General features: G+C 32.5%; 1 protein-coding gene across 2 annotated transcripts in view; it reads left to right on the forward strand.

Moving 5' to 3' along the window:
• AGPS (alkylglycerone phosphate synthase) overlaps positions 1-17,316 on the forward strand; it is a 134,084-nt gene that overhangs the window by 57,575 nt on the left and 59,193 nt on the right. For both annotated transcript variants that reach the window (XM_088830350.1, XM_055398610.2), the window contains exons 9-11: positions 4,511-4,636; positions 7,081-7,189; positions 15,843-15,970. In XM_088830350.1, coding sequence (XP_088686476.1) covers positions 4,511-4,636; positions 7,081-7,189; positions 15,843-15,970 — 363 coding nt within the window. The remainder of the gene's footprint in view (positions 1-4,510; positions 4,637-7,080; positions 7,190-15,842; positions 15,971-17,316) is intronic.

Genomic DNA, 17,316 nt, shown 5'->3' on the forward strand with positions numbered 1-17,316 from the left:
CCAAGGTTTTTTGTAAAGGTTAGAATTAAAATTCAAGGAACATATTTCCTTGAAATTTAAATGACATTTTACTAGACTAGGAACTTTTAATATTTTACTTACTAGTTCATTTCCTTAAATGCCAACATAGAACATTTCTTTTTGCCTCTGGTAGACTTTAATATAGTTTCTATAGCTGTATTGATCCTAGTTTAGGGTCTTCCTCACTTATGCTTCTGTATCCTTCAGTTTCTTCTTCAGCTGAGGTAACTGACTTAAAACTTGCTGCTTTTTCATTCTAAAAGTTTTTAAATGACACAAATATAGTAGTTGGGTAGCACAGATTTTCATCTTTTTAACTTGTAAATTACATTGATTTTAATATGTGTGAAATTTAAGGGAGGTCACTAAATGTCAGTTATGGATTTTGAGAATTTGTTTCTACATTTATTAATTCTTTGGCTACTAAATTTTACTGGTTAGTAGTCTGGGGATATGTGATGTATGATTTTCCCCACCTCTGGATGCATTTCTGTATTCCTCAATTTCTTTATCTATGAAATAGAAATAATGATTTCTGTTTCATAAAGTTTTTCTTGAGATGAAATAAGTTAATAATGTAAAGTGCTTAGAACTTTTATTTATTTCACTAATTTTTACTGAGTACTGTTTGCCTCATTCAATTCATTCAAGGATAGCCGATTTTAAATATTCCTTATATATGCCAGACTTCAATATTTGTATCACCTCAGACTTCTTTCTTGAATTCTAGACTTGCATATCTACTTGCTTAGTTGATATCTCCACTTGTGTATGTAATAGACATTTTAAACTCAATATTTAAAAAATTGAATTTCAGTTTTCCCTCCACAATTTGCTTATTCTGTAGCCTTCTCAATCCCAGTTGGTGATAGTTCAATTCTTTGGGCAGCTTGAGCTAAAATCTTGAGTCATTTTCTTTTATTTTGTTTTATAATAGTTTCATTCAGATATAATTGTCACACAGTAAATTGCAGTCATTTAAAACGTGCAACTTGATAAGGTTTTGTATGTGACTACAAGCATGAAACCATTATTGCAATCAAGATGTAGAACACATGCACCAACCAACCCCAAAAGTTTCCTCTTGACCGCTTTATATTTATCTCCATCTCATCTTTACTATATCCCTGTCAATCTCTGATATGCTTTTTGTCACTGTAGGTTTGTTTGAATATCCTATAATTTTGTTAAAATCAAAGCACATATCCTAATTTTTTTTTTACAGGGGTGGGGTGTAAAAACCTCAATAAAACTGTTTAAATTTTTTAAAGTAAGAAATAAAGGCATACAGATTGGAAAGGAAGAAGTAAAATTGTCTTTATTCACAAAGGACATGATCATCTATGTAGTAAATCTAATGGGAACTAAAACTTTCAGAACTAGTTAGTAAATTTAGTAAGATTGCTAGATATAAAAGCTATACACACAAATCAATTTTATTTCTGTATACTAATAAAAAATCAGAAATTGGAAACTTTTAAAATACCACTTGTATTATAAAATATACATATAATACTTAAGGACAAATCTATTAAAAATATGAAATACTGGGGCTTCTCTAGTGGTCCAGTGGTTAAAACTCCATGCTCCCAGTACAGGGAGCTGGGATTCGATCCCTGGTCACAGAAGTAGATTCCACATGCTACAATGAAGATTGAAGACCTGGCATGTTTCAACTAAGACCCCAAGCAGTCAAATAAATATATTAAAAAAATTTTAAAGATATGGAATACTTGAACACTAAAAACCGCAAGACCCAGCCGAGAGAAATAAACAGACCTAAAATAAACCTAAAGCTATACCATGTTCATGGGCCAAAAGATTCAGTATTATTATTGGTTCTCCCCAAATTGATGTATAGAATTGATGCAATCCCAATCAAAATTCCAAGAGACTTTTTTTTTTAAAGAAATTGATAAGGTGATTATAAGTTCCATATGAAAATACAAAGAACCTAGAACAGAAAATAGAGTGTTTTATATTAGAAGTAGATTTTGGATTTTGTCAAATGCTTTTTTTATGTCTTGAGGTGGAAGATGAGGTGATTTGAGGTGCTGTCCATTTGTGGATTTTGACAAATGTTTAAATAATTGTTGAGTACCTATTATTATAATATCACTCTGAGTATTTTCACTGCCCTACATTCTCTGTACTCGCCCTATTTATTTTCCACCCCCAACCCCTCACCTCTGGCAACCATTGATCTTTTTTTTTTTTTTTAGTATTTATTTACTTAATTCTTTGGCTGTGCCGGGGCTTAGTTGTAGCACGTGGGATCTTCAGTATTCATTTGTTACAGCCATGTGGCTTCTTTAGTTGTGGCATGTGAACTCTTGGATGCATCATGTAGGATCTAGTTCCCTGACCAGGAATCAAACCCAACCTCCCCTATGCTGGGAGCCGAGTCTTAGCCACTGAACCACCAGGGAAGTTGTCCACTGATTTTCTTGTTTCCATAGTTTTGCCTTTTCCAGAATGTCATACAGTTGGAATCACAGAATATGTGGCCTTTTCAGATTGGCTTCTTTCACTTAGTATTATACGTTTAAGTTTTCTCCATGTCTTTTCATGGCTTGATAGTTTTTTTCTTCTCAGCACTAAATAATGTTCAGATATTTGAATGTTCCATAGTTTATCCATTCACCTACTGAAAGATATCTTGATTGCTTCCAAGTTTTGGCACTTACGAATAAAGCTGCTTTAAACATTTGTGTGGAGGTTTTTATGAGGACATGTTTTCAACTTCTTTAACTAAATAGATGGAGTATGATTGCCAGAGTATATTTAGTTTTGTAAGAAAGTGTCAGTCTTCCAGAGTAACTGTGCCATTTTGCATTCTCAGGAGCACTGAGAGTTTCTGCTGCCACACATCCTCTCCAGAGTTTGGTATCATCAGTATTCTGATTTGGGGCCATTCATTTGGAGGGGTAGTGGTATCTTGTTGTTTTAATTGGTATTTCTCTGATGACATATGACGTGGAACATTTTTTCATATGATTATTTGCTATTTTCAATGAAATGTCTGTTAAGATCTTTGGTCTATTGTTTAATTGGATTTTTTCTTGTTTAGTTTCAAGAGTTCTGTGTGTGTGTGTGTGTGTATATTTCTTACCTTCAGAAAAATTGAAAGACAGTAGTCTTTTGAGAGTAAATAATATGGAGTAGGAAATGGTATCCCACTCCAGTGGTCTTGCATAAAAAATTCCATAGGTAGAGGAGATTAGCAGGCTACGGTCTGTGGGGTCACAAAGAGTCAAGACATGACTGAGCACAGCACAGTATGAATATAGATTATTGGGATATGAATAAAGATTGTTGGGGAGTTAGGGAAGTATATTGGTCTGATAATCTTGATTTTAATGTTCAGTTTTGTGTTTAGGCTACTTATTTATGAGTGGTTATTTACCTCTTAAAATTAAATAAACATATTGAATGTTTAGTGAAAAATTCTATTATGTAATAATGTCTTTTTAAATCTTGTTTTCTAGCAACAGAATTAAGACATGATAAATAATTTGCATTGCTTATCTGCAGAAGCTAACAAATTATATTTAGCCTACTCGACTTTCAAATTTTGGATTATAACTTGCATACGATACTTAAATACACAGTTATAAACACAACTGACATATTCTACATCTCTGCATGGCTTACTTGAAAAATAGAAACAGTTGCTTAATTGGATGACTATCAAAATGGTCAACACAGATTGATGGGCTTGAGTGCAGTAGACAGTGGGTATGCAGATGGTGGTGTCTGTACCGTTCGGCATGAGATGGCTGAGCCTTTAAAATGATTTTAGTGGAATGGCTTTGGTGTTGTTGCAGTAAAGGGCATCCATTCAACCTCAGGTGCTGTGCAGATGGCAAAGCCAAGCTAATATAGAAAAATGAGAAACAAGTGACTATTTAATGTACAGGAATGCATGATCTGCATCACAAATAAATGATGGTATTACATGCAGGAAACCTAGCCAGATGGCTGTACATTAAAACACACGACTCCTTGAGAGATTTAAGTACAGGCAATTTGCTCAGATTTTCTGCAGGCCTGCTGCAGATTATATTAGGATAGGGAAAATAAGAGATTAAGTGCTTTATTTATTGAAAGTGTTCAGGTGAAGTTGGCACTTAAGTATAATCTGATGTCTCTAAGTATTTAAATTGTCTCTTTGTTGAAATAAAAAGTAAGAACGGTAGTTGTCTTTTAAATGAAAAGTAAAGAGTATGATTATTTTGCTTGGTGAGCCTGTGGAAAATACAACTGCCTCTTGGTTCATAGTTTTCGGTTTTGTGAAGTTTTCCACTAGGCAAAAGCTAAAAATATTTTTGGACAAGTATGATAAAAGTATTTCTTTATCTATTTAGGTTTTAATGAGTCCAGATAGCAAAGACATATGGAAATTCTAATGTGTAAAGAGCTAATGTGTTGAGTGCTGTGCGAAATGGGGCCATTTTCACTGGTAAAATATTACATTTTTGTTTTTCAGCTTAAAGAAAGTGGTTATTGTACAGGTCATGAACCAGATTCCCTAGAATTCAGCACTGTGGGAGGATGGGTGTCTACTCGAGCATCAGGCATGAAGAAGAATATCTATGGCAATATTGAAGACTTGGTAAATTTTTTCTAGTTACTATATAATAATTGGTTGATAGAGATTATTATAAAGTTGTTAAGCTGTTAAAAATGGAGTTGAAGAGTCCCCTCAAAAGTATACCCCTTTTGATTATAATAACATTGATTATGCATTATAATCCAAACAGTTAAAAGACACAACTGTGGTCATTTAAGAATGCTTCTTTTTGAGTAAATGATATCTAAGCTTTGTAGATGTTTTATCTGACTTATAAGTATGTATAAATTTTATTTTGTAAGACTTAGAGCCGTAGTCTTCAACTCTACCAAGATTTTAGTCTATTTATTTAGGTGGTCTGTCATTACTATTCTTTGGCCTTATGAGATATTATATTTATTTTTCTGAAAAAAAGTTTCTGTGTAGAATTAAAGAGCCCAGTGGAAAATGTTCTAGTTAGTGGAGTGTTTTATGTGCACATCACTTTGTTTTCACTGACCTGGTATCATTGCTCCTGAGAGTTAGTGTGATAGGCATCCTGGCTAGGAATTCAGTATCATTGTTCCATTTGTAGTGTTTATAGTGATTAATTGTGTGACCTTGTGCAAATTGTTTCACCTTTTAAACTTCAGTTTCCTACAGTATAAAATAGAGTGATGTTATTTGTTGTGTAGAATTGCTATGAGGAATAAAGGACATAAAATGAAAACTCTTAGTGGAATCCCTGGTATGTAATAGGTACTTCATTCATGTTAGTTCCGTTTATCATCAATATTTTGATAACAATTTGAAAGATAATTTTTGAGACTATTAATGTGGTGTTCCTAACATTACTCTTAGAGCTGTTTAGTTTTTTCAACTCTAGCATTATAATATTTTTATCATGTCTTTGTTGATAGAAATATCGAATTAATATTGGCTCTTCGTAGTTAACACCCAACAATTTAAGACTTTGTCTATATAATAAACACTTTAAAAATATTTACATTATCTTTTTTTAATTAAAAATATTTTAGAAATCATATTTTTCATTTTACAGTTAAGATAACAAATTCAGTTTCAGAGGAGAAAATTTGATCCTTTTGCTATTGAATTATTAAAAGCTTTATCAAAGTTAAGGATATTTGATAGACTGCTACCTTTTAGTACTGCTAAAGCATGTTAATTTATTTTAATCCTTTTTACAGTTACTTAAGGGCCACAAATTATAAGTACACATCATAATATATTTATTTACATGTTGATATCTAGTTTTAATTATAAAAAAGCATCATACTATGTTTAATCTGCCCTTTATATTATCAATACATTACTATGTATATGAGCATAGATTTGTATCACTGGTTTTAAAAACTGCATATAATTCTCTTTCATTGATAATTTGTGATTTAGTAAAGTAATTCCCTATAAAATATTTAAGTTATTTTTTATTTAAAAATCATGGAAATAAATGAAAAAATATCCTTTGTAGTAATTTCTTTAGCATACATCTTTGATCATTTTCATTGGGTAAGTTCCTAGAGTTTGAATTGTTGGATCAAGCATGTTTTTATATCTTTGGACCCTTATAGCCAAGTTGCTCTTTAAAAATCTTGTGCCATTTGACATTCTTACTAGCACTATGAGAATGTTTATTTTACTAGACCTTTTATTTATGTTTTTGTCATATAATTTTATATTTCTTTGTTAGTAAATGTAAACTTTTAAAATGTCCTATTGGCAATTTTTCTTTTTATTTTGTAAATTATTTATTTGCATCCTTTATTTCCTTCAACAGTACATACTCTATTTTTATTTATCCATCAAAAAACCATCCTAAGAATGTGTTGGGTTTTACCTAACCATTTCTGAGTCAGAGCTGAGGAACATTTTTTGATTGACCCTCTCCTGACAATGATTTTCTCACATGTGTGAGATATCTCTCCTCCTCTTAACTCAATCACATCTCCCTCTTCATCCCAGTTTTGATATGATCAGAATTAATACTTCATTCTTTTCTACTGAGTGGGTAAAGTAGGTAAGTTGAAGGTGGGAATAAGACAAGAATAAATCTTTTCTTAGAATTCTAAGCATGTAAATAGTGCTTGACATGCATAAATGGTGCTTCATAAATGTTAAATGAGTGAAACAATGAACCCATTAAAATATGGTCATTGCATATTTTTCCTGTCCTTTATTTCTTTACCACATGGATAACCCTAGAGTAACTTTGGTTTAAAGAAACTGTTTTTCAATTTTTAAGACTGTGAATATTCCTAGACCAATAATGATCTTAGAATATTTTTTCCCTCTTTTAAAGTTATATAAAATTTACTTTTAGTCTAATGATTACTAAAAGATAGTAGAATTCTGAAGGGAATCACCATTTGTCTCTTAAACCAATGTTTTAAAAATAGTGTTTTATATAAATATAGGGTGTGTGTACCCACACAAACAACACTCACTGACAGATATCTAGAATTTACATCATGCATTGTATTAAACAGGTGGTTCATATAAAAATGGTAACACCTAGAGGTATAATAGAAAAAAGCTGTCAAGGACCCCGAATGTCAACAGGCCCTGATATCCATCACTTCATCATGGGATCTGAAGGTAAATATAACTGCAAATTTATTATGAAAAAATACAGCATAGTGATTCAACTTTGTAAAAATTTGTGATATTGTGATATCAGATTTTTGAAAGAAAGACATGTTTTGTATATTTAAAGAATGGTGTTTTTTTAAGTTTTATTACTTTAATTTAGTACTTCATAAATTTTTTTATGAGAACATCTTATTAAACTTTCTCTTGCATTTTGCTTTTTTATGGTTTTAGAGCCAGCTTAGTCCTTTTGGTGTTATTTTACTTTTATTTTAGAGTATTGAATCAATTTTAGCAGGAGTAGTTGTTAGGGTTTAAAATGGTTTGCTTTAATATTTTATGGTGTGCTATTTTCTCATCTCTGAATTATCAAGAGGAAAGGATTAATAAATTATTCTCTTATTGTCTTTTGTCTTTCTATAATTTTATCTTTTGTTATTTGCTACTGGTGTTTTAAGAAGTGGAATTTAAAATTTGCATCTTTTCAAACTTCTTGATCTTTTATTTTTTTCGCTTAAGTCATGTCCTTTGCTTGGTTACTTAATACTGGGTAGGTTAGAATATAGTTTTTCATTTTATGCAAAACATTTAATTTCTGTATCTATCAGCAAAAGAACCAAAAACTAACCTTCCTTCTGGTTTGCAAACTGTTACCTAGGCACTGTGAATTTTGTGGATAAGGTGAAGGTAGGCATATTTTTCAGTTCTTAGGATGGTAGAGAGGGATAGTTATCCTTTAAATTTAGAGAAATAAAGTGTTTCTACATTACCAGAGGAACTCATTAGTAATGTCAGAAGGTAGTACTAGTTGTCAAAAAGATTTTCAAAACGTTCATGGATAAAAGAGCACTTATAATAAGCTAGGATTTTAGGGCATAATTCTAACTTTTGATGGTGGCATCAAGGAAGAAACTGCAAATTATGTGTCTTAGTAATGTACTGAAAGTCAGCTATTAAGTTATGATGACCAGTGGTAATAGCTTAGATATTTTTCATGATAATTAGTGACAAACTTTTGTCAAGGTATTTCACCAGTTTACTCTCTTACTCTTTTTCTAGCAAACAGGTCAGTGTACTGTTTGATGGAAAAACAGAGAACTGCAGTTTTGACGAGAAAAACAAAATGTTAAATTCCTTTAAAATAATAGAGTTCTCTAAAAAGTATAATTTTGGAACTTCTCATATTAATGCATCATCTAAGAGTTAACTGAAAAAAATATAACTTTCTCCCATTAAATGTCAAATTGAATAATAGGTATTAAAACTGATAATTATTAGTTTTACTGTTGGTATATAGATAGTTGGAGGCAACCCTATAAATTATCTTTTCAAGTAACCACATCAGACTTTTTTTTCTTCCATCAATTAGCATTTTAAAAATTCTAATTGCTAGGTACTGTGCTGGAACACTCAAGGACACAGGTAATAATTGACCATTATTAATAGAATAAGATAAATTCTATGATAGACATAAACAGAAGAGAAACACAGACAAAGGTCATGTAGGTGCATGCTTAGGCAGATTTCCTTAGAGGGGTCCTTCAATGGTCCTTCAAGGGTGGTAAGGAGAAAATAATTCTAGACAGTTGCAGGAATGGGTGGGGAGGGAGTTGCCCTGCAGAGAGAACTGCATGTGAGCAGACTTACAAGTGAGAAAGTGCCGTGTCTGCCTTGTGAAGGTGCCAGTTTTTCAGTACAACTGGAACATAAGATTTAATTGTAGGGTGGAGTGGACTGTAGATTGGGGTGGAGTGGCAAGGATTACAGGTGGGGGGGTGAAGAGATAATCTGGTCTTTTATCCCTTTTAAAATAGTTTGAACTTTATCCAAAACACTGGGCTGCCTCATCCCTCAATAGTAAATTATTGTATGAATTTAACGAGAGCAAACTTAGAATAAACTGTCTGCTTACTTTTTAAAAAGCATATGTACTAGGGTACATTACTGTATTTAAATGAGATTTTATTATAAAGATCCATGTAGAATGCCATACTGATTTAAGAGCATGAACCATGAAATCTTTCAGACTTGGATTTTAGTCCTGGTTTCATCACTTATATTTCTGTGACTGTGTAAATTAGGTGATTCTCTATGCCAATGTCCTCAGCTGTAAAATGGGGATAATAAAAGTATCCGTATTCATAAGCCTTTTGGGAGGGTCAGATGAGATTATGCCACACAGTTTATAAGCAGATAGTAAGTAACTTAGAAAATGTTAAATTTATTAGTATTGTGACTGTTTATTATCTTTGCATCAGTGATCTTTGTAAGTATATTTGTGGTCCCTGGTGGCCATTTCTGTATATATGTGAATATAAAGAGTCATCTTACTATAAGCCAGGAGACAGCTCTATTGAAAAGGTAAACTTGTGTAAAATCATATTCTTTAACAATACTGTTTTTTCTGCTATTTTGAACTATCTAATAACCTCCTGCCTTAAATTTGAATCATACACTTTTCCTTGAGCTTTGAAAGTGTTTTCTTTTGCTGTAGTTAAATCATTTGATGACAGCCTTGAAAGCATTATGTTTGTGTTAGTTGCTCAGTTGTGTCTGACTCTTTGCGACCCCATGGACTATGGCCCACCAGGCTCCTCTGTCCATGGAATTCTCCAAGCAGGAATTCTGAAGTGGGTTGTCATTCGCTTCTCCAGATCTCCAGATCCCTTCTCCAGGGATCAAACCCAGTCTCCTACATTGCAGGCAGATTCTTTACAGTCTGAGCCATGAGGGAAGTCATTTGATGACAACCTTGAAAGCATTACTATTATAAAAAACCTATTTCCCCCTATCCTACTAAGTTCCACATGTGACTAACCAAGTTAAGTTTAATGTTTTTGTCTTGTTTTGTGTTATGAATTTTTCATAATGCTTTTTTGGATAAGCAGCTTCCTCCCGTTTTATATAAATTGATCAATATAATTAAAAATATAATAAAGCATTTGAAATGTTTTTTATTCTTTTCCTATATATGGAATTTACTAGTAATTTATAATGACTTGCACTTTTATTTGAAAAATGGCTTAAAAGCACATTTTTATTTTTTAACTCATTGCCCACCCTTGTTTTAGTCTTTGCTCTAAAATGAAATGGATGAAATGCTTACTATCGGTCCTTCTGTGTCACTTTACTTCATCTTTTGGTTAAATAAAGCTCATCTTTTAGTAGATTTCCTCAGGAAAGGCACATTTGTATATCCCATGAGTTCTGGAATATTCTAAACTATTTTCTATGGCCTTGATACTTGCATGACAGCTTGAGTGACTTTCATGGCTCACACTTTCTTTCCTTGTTTAAATACTATACCACTGTTGCTTTAGTTTTCTGTGCTGTTTTGAGGAATCTGATACCAGTTCTCTTGCCTTTTTGCCTGGAAGGCACTGAAAATGTTTTGTTTTTTTCGTTAAAGTTTATTTTACTTTTGCTCTGGTATCCAGGGGACCCTTTCCGTGTGTATATTCTGGTCTTCTTTTATTTCTCTAAAGGTTTTTTGGGGATTGTAGTGTTGAGTAGTAGGATTTTGGAGCACATTTCCCCCTTCCCTGCACTGTTTTAGTTTTTCTTTTGCAGGATACCAATTATATGTTTGTCTGACTTTCTTTGCTTATTTGGCCATTTCAGCCATGATTTCTCAAACTTTTTCCGTTGACTTCTTTCTTAATATCATTTTCATTCACTTGGTTATTTTCTTGCTTTTCTTCAATGCCCTCTATTAAATTTTCATTTTAATCTGTTGTTTCTCCTCCTTGTAACCTAGTCTTCATTTTTGTCGCTGTTCTGTTTCTCCCCTGAGTTCGGTCATCTTTTATTTCATTTCTTCTTGTTTTTTGGCCATTTATGTTTTTAGTGTTTATATTTCTAATTCAAGCATTTTTTTCATATCCTTAAATGCTTATTTGACAGTATTGAATTGAGTTTGAAAAGTTGTGTTATGTTTTTCTCCAGGATCATTGTTTGTTTTATTGGAGGGGCTTTTCATCAGTGGCAAAGCTTTTATTTTCATTTTCTGACCTTTTGTAGTAGTTTTATTTGGATTTGGTTTGCTTTTTTCTGTTCCTGTTTATTGCTTGGAAAGGATTCCTAGTTTGAGAGTGTTCTGTTCTGTCAGTTACACTCTCTTTTGTACTGTTTGCTTCATGATTGGTGGTGTTTTTGGTGGGGGAAGCCGTGACATATCTTGTGTTTTTTATTTCTTTCAGATCTTTAATTTTTCTCCTAATTTTAGTCTTTCCCTTCACTACCTTGTCTCCAAGGAGTACTACACTACTCTAAGTTGATGCTTCTTTCAAAATACTTCCCCTACTTCTCCAAGGGTGTCATTTCTGGTTCCATCTTCAAACCCCTCCAGGGTTACAGATTAGATTACCAAGATTTATATAGTATTTCGGGTTTGTTGTTGCACTTTTTCTGTCTGGGGTTGAATTTGTGTCTGCCTCCTGTAAGTCCCCTGCCGCTTTTATTCTTCTTCAAGGAGCCTTAAGGAGTCTTTCCTAAGAAGTCTTTCTTGAGTCTTCTGGCCCTCCTCAGCCACCACTCCTCACCCCTTCTCACTTTCTACTTGTAGCAGCTGGGAGATTGTAAAAGGTCTGTTGGAATGTTTACATTTTATCTCTATTTATGAATAATTTGAAGGTCATAGTATCTTTTGTCTCCTTTTAATAATGAAGTGTGTGTCCTGTGTGGTTTTCTTTGTTTTCCTTATTGATTTTCATGTTGGGAGTGGGGAGGAGTAGATTCAGAATCAAATGACTACCATTTTTCTCAGCCCTGAAGTCATCTGAAGGTATATTTTCAAATTATGAAAGATTTTATATACTTCAAGCAAATACTTGCATTTTTATTAGATAGTATTTGAAGCTTTCAGTTTTCTTAAGAGCATTATATTTGAAACTGTAAAACAGAAAATTCTTAAATTTACAGCAGCATATTTTTATTGAAGAAGAAAAGTGAATGACATCTATGATGTCACTTTGCTATGGAGTTGTTTACGATTATGTAAAGTGGGTATAAAATATTAGTATAATGTGCAAATAATCAAGTGATAGGTATTCTTAAGTAGTTTTATATCACTCCACTGACATAAAATTCCCAGAGCAAAAGAATCAATAAATAATAAAGCTCAATAAAATAATCAATAAATCTAACAGAAATGAACCTTTTGATGAAGTGAATTTAGATGTAAACTTTTGTGATTGGATTAATTTGAATATAGATCTGTGTGGAAAAACTGCCCTGAGTCAGAGTGCATTTGAGACTTGGATGGAGTTTCCTTTTAAAGTGGGGACCCCCTCCACCCCCACCTACTGCTGCAGAACTCATAGCTAAATAGTTGCACAAATGTGCCTTGGTCATTTCATTAATCTTGCAACAGTGCAAAGTCTCATTTTACTAATTTTTATTTTTTAATCTTACTTAGTGTTACAGTGGGTTTTATTGCTTTAGAGTACCTACTGTACATACGAGGCAATACTGTACAGAAATTTAGGGCATGGTCACTCCTTATCTAATACCTTAGAATTTTGATGTAAAATTAGAATTTTAAAGAAAGTTTGCTAATGTTTTATGTGTGTGTGTAAACTTTTTGAGCAAGTAATTACATGTACAAAGTTAAGATATGTACATACGTGTGCAAAATTCAAAAGGTACTAAATGATGTATAGGGAAAAATCAGCCTTCTATCCTTGTCTTTTAGGCATCTCCCTTGCCCAGAGTAAACACTTTTGCTATATATAAGCATATATGTATATGTTTCTAAAAGCACAAATGGGAGTTTACTACTCTTTGCTTTGTGCTGAATTTTATAGAGCTCACTCCAAACCATTGCATTTAGAAGCACTTCATTCTTTTCATCTGGAGAAGGCAATGGCACCCCACTTCAGTGCTCTTGCCTGAAAAATCCCATGGACAGAGGAGCCTGGTAGGCTGCAGTCCATGGGGTCGCGAAGAGTCGGACACGACTGAGCAACTTCCCTTTCACTTTTCACTTTCATGCATTGGAGAAGCAAATGGCAACCCACTCCAGTATTCTTGCCTGGAGAATCCCAGGGACGGGGGAGCCTGGTGGGCTGTCATCTATGGGGTGGCACAGAGTTGGACATAACTGAAGTGACTTAGCAGCAGCAGCAGCAGCAGCAGCATTCTTTTCATCAGCTACCTGATACGCCATTCCTGGAATGTACTCTGTTCTATTTAGGCAGATCCTCATTGATTGGCTTTTAAATGGTTTAATTTTTTTCTTTGGATTATATTTAGGTTATATTATATGCAATAATTTATAGAAATATTTAAAAAGAGATTTATTTCTGAAATGTAAAGAAATATTTTGTAAAAAGTTGGGAGTTTTGACTTTAGTTTTAAATGGAGAAATTTACCTGTCTGAAATCAAGGCTTATACTGACCTTTTCCTTAATGAATTTTAACCTGGTCACTTTTGAGTTTGAGCAAGTATTTATTAAAGTTTTATGTAGTCTGTGGATAGGTTAGAATAAATAGAAAGGATGATTCATGTCTTTAGGAATTTATGTCTGAAAAGTTTCAGTTTATTTGTAGAAATAACTTTCAGCGTGAGGTATTAATTTTAAGACTACCAAGAACTTCTGAAAGTTCGAAAGAGTAGAAAGAATTAAAAATAAGCTTAGGGATGGTGTCAGAATAGTGGTAGAAAAATTAGCAACTTTAAAAGTTAGAGTAATACTACTTGTCTTCGTAAGAAAGAATAGATGTAATAGATAATTCTATGTTGCTGGGTGAGGAGACAGCATGGTACTAATAGTCTGCCTGTCAGCCTCCTGCCTCCATTCTGGCATAGGTTTAGAAGTTCTTTTAGATTCTCTCTGTGGTCTAAGATATCTATTTAAAAGTAACCCTATTTGTAAAATGTATGGCTCATAGCTCCTTGTTTAAAAAGGTAACTCTGAAGTTTCCTTTGTTTTATTAAGATAGAATTTACATATTTTACCCGTTTAAATTTTACAAAATTTACCCATTTAAAATGTGTCCCTTAGAAGGGATAGTTCCTAGGGATAGTGTTTGAGATTTTTTTCTGAGCTTAGGAGAGGTTCTTCCCACTGTTCCCCCTGGTTTTACTGAACAATAATTGACATATATCTCTGTATAAGTTTAAAGTGTACAGCATGATGGTTTGATTTACATGTATTGTCATATGATTACCACAGTAGATTTAGTTAACATCCATCATCTCGTATAGATACAATAAAAAGAAAAGGAAAAACAACTTGTCCTGGTAATAACTCTGAGAATCTACTTTCTTAACAGCTCTCCTGTATATCATCCATCAGTGTTAACTGTGGTCCTTAGGTTGTACATTACATCCCTGATACTTATTTATCTTATAACTGGAACTTTGTACCTTTTGACCACTTCAATTCTTCCTTCCCTTGCCCTCGGTAACCACAAATCTGATGTCTTTTGCTATAAGTTTGCCGTATATTTATTGTTTATTTTTATTAGATTTCACGTAAAAGTGAGATCATATGTATTTTTAATTCAGGTATTAAACAGGCCAATCTTGCAGAGCTGTTGTAATTTACAAATCAAAATAGGTTTGTATTTGCTGTCTGAGTAGGAAATCATTTGTATGTGTGACAAGCATAATGTGGTATAATATAGTTTACTTTTTGTGGATTCATAGTAGTTTTTAATCTTGTATTATGTATTGATATTTTAGGTATATTATAAATTTATTGGAATCATTGTTTTTTGTGATTTTTTAACATTTCTATTGTTATAATTAAGTTCTACAATTTCAGATTTCCCTTTTGTTATTTGTTTCATGATTCTCAGAGAATTTACTTACTATTATTAGGAATAATTTATATCATTTGTACATTAGAAAGCACTGATTTGAAAAGCTTGACTTTTTGGATACATTATTTTTAGCCATGGTTCTTCAAATGTTTTAGCATAGATGTTTAAATCATATAGTTACATTTAACTTGTTTTTTTCCTCTCTGATTTGTCCTCCACTCCTCTGTGTGATAAAGAAAAGAACATCTGTTTCATTAATGGTCCTCTTGTGCTAGCTATTTATGATAACTGATAACTCTTTTGTCTCTGAAATATTTGGGGTTTTTGTTTCTTCTTAGGACATCTGAATACTGTCTTTGTCTTTTCTTTCTATGAATTCTTAGGAAAAAAAAGGCAAAGTGTGATAGTCTAATTTCTTCTGTCATCTTAAATGACATAGAAAATGTCATCTTAAATTCTCATAGAAAATTAAGTTCTTTTTGCCCCAGTAAATTGTCATAATAAAATTAGGCTCAGATATAAAAATATACCTTTATTTGAATGCATATGAGGTATGCAAACCTGTTGCTTTTAAGATTTTTTAAAAAATTTTAACAGGTTGTTATACTTTAAAAACTATTTAAAATTAATGAGAAAGGTTACCTTAAAATGTTTTAAAATATTTATACATAACTAAGAAAAATGTATTCCAAAGACCTCTTTTAAGAAATTATAAAATTTGCTTAGTTGTTTTTCTAGGAAGACTTGAGTAGCCATTATTCCCCACATAGAATAGATTAAATAGATTTAAATACGAGTACTATAATAAATTATTAGAATAAATAGATAAAATAATTTTAAATATGATTTAGAAAATTGGCATGTGATATATTGGATATTCCCCCTTCTTTTTCAGGAACTCTTGGTGTGATAACAGAAGCTACAATAAAAATCAGACCAATTCCTGAATACCAAAAGTATGGCTCAGTAGCTTTCCCTAATTTTGAACAAGGAGTAGCCTGTTTAAGAGAAATTGCAAAACAGGTAAAAACAAAAACAAAACCCCACCCATATACATTTATATTTTAAAAATTCTATTGCATAATTGATTTTGATATGTCACACATAATCTTCATATGTAGTTGTGTTATATTTGTGGTTTTTTACCCAGTTCTGTATGGAAAGGTAATGTTGTAAAATCATTCCTTTCAGTTCAGTTGCTATTTCTTTCAGTAATTATACACCTATTTCTTGATTTAAAGAATGCCATTTGATTTTAAGCCAAGGTAAGGTATGTACCTGGGTTGATGGCTTCAAATGATTCTGCCTTTTATTGAATGTTTTCTCAGGTTATTTTTGGGTAAGATATTTTGTGACTAATTGAAGTAATGTTGCGTTTTTCATAAATTAAGATATTTATTGAAATTAAATGGCTGAATATCAATGGCCCCAAATATAGAAATTAAATATAAGTAATCAGACTTCATCAGTTCTTAGAATGTACTGCTACTAGGCCTTACTTGTGTATAATATTACCTAAGCTGTATCTTAAATTAAGTAACATCATATAGTATAATATATCGGAATATAACATATTTAGATATCAGCTAAGAAGAATTCCCACTTTCTCCTTTTTTGAAAAAAGGAATATATTGTTTTAAAAAGAGTAAACAATGCCAAGTAATTTTATTTCTATGTTTAGTTCTGTGTATCATTTTGGAAATTCTTGCATTTCTTTAGATATTTAGTTAATGGTTTGAGCTATAATGATTTGTGAAAAGATTTTATTTCAACATTTCCCATCAGGGAGAAGGTCCAGCCTCTTCTTGCTTTCTCTGAACTCATAGAATTCTTTAATACTTCCCATCAGCTATACCCACGTGAATTTTGAGTGCAAGGGAGCTCTCTTATGTGACCCATATATATAGATCAGCTTCCTGGTATCCAGAATAGGATGGAGGGAGGATCTGATGAGGAAATGGAATGGTATCTGGCAAGTGCTCCATATTCATTGTGGACTTCATAAGGTACTGGGCCTTACCTTCCTATCATCCCAAGAGAACCAAACCACTTTTAATGTTTTAAAGAAATAAAATAAGTTAAACACATGTCAGATCTCCCCCATATCTCCCATTGCCAGAGTTCTTTTTCCATTCACTCCATCTTGCCCTCTGAGACAGTCATTCTTAGACTTTCCCACTTTAAAAAGTCCAGCTGTATGATCACCTAATCTAACAGCTGACAAGGGTAATTTTTACAATCCCAGGTAACTTCAGTTGCTTGTCATTGGATTGCTTTTTCTCTCATCAAGAATTAGCCATAGGCCCCTTAATCTTGGTTGTCTTACCCTTAGGTGAAGGGAGAGTTTTAAAAGAAGTATGTATAGTCCT

This window comes from Moschus berezovskii, chromosome 2, assembly GCF_049115385.1.
Source record: "Moschus berezovskii isolate FMDL1 chromosome 2, NW_MosBer_1.0, whole genome shotgun sequence".
NCBI lineage: Eukaryota > Metazoa > Chordata > Mammalia > Artiodactyla > Moschidae > Moschus > Moschus berezovskii.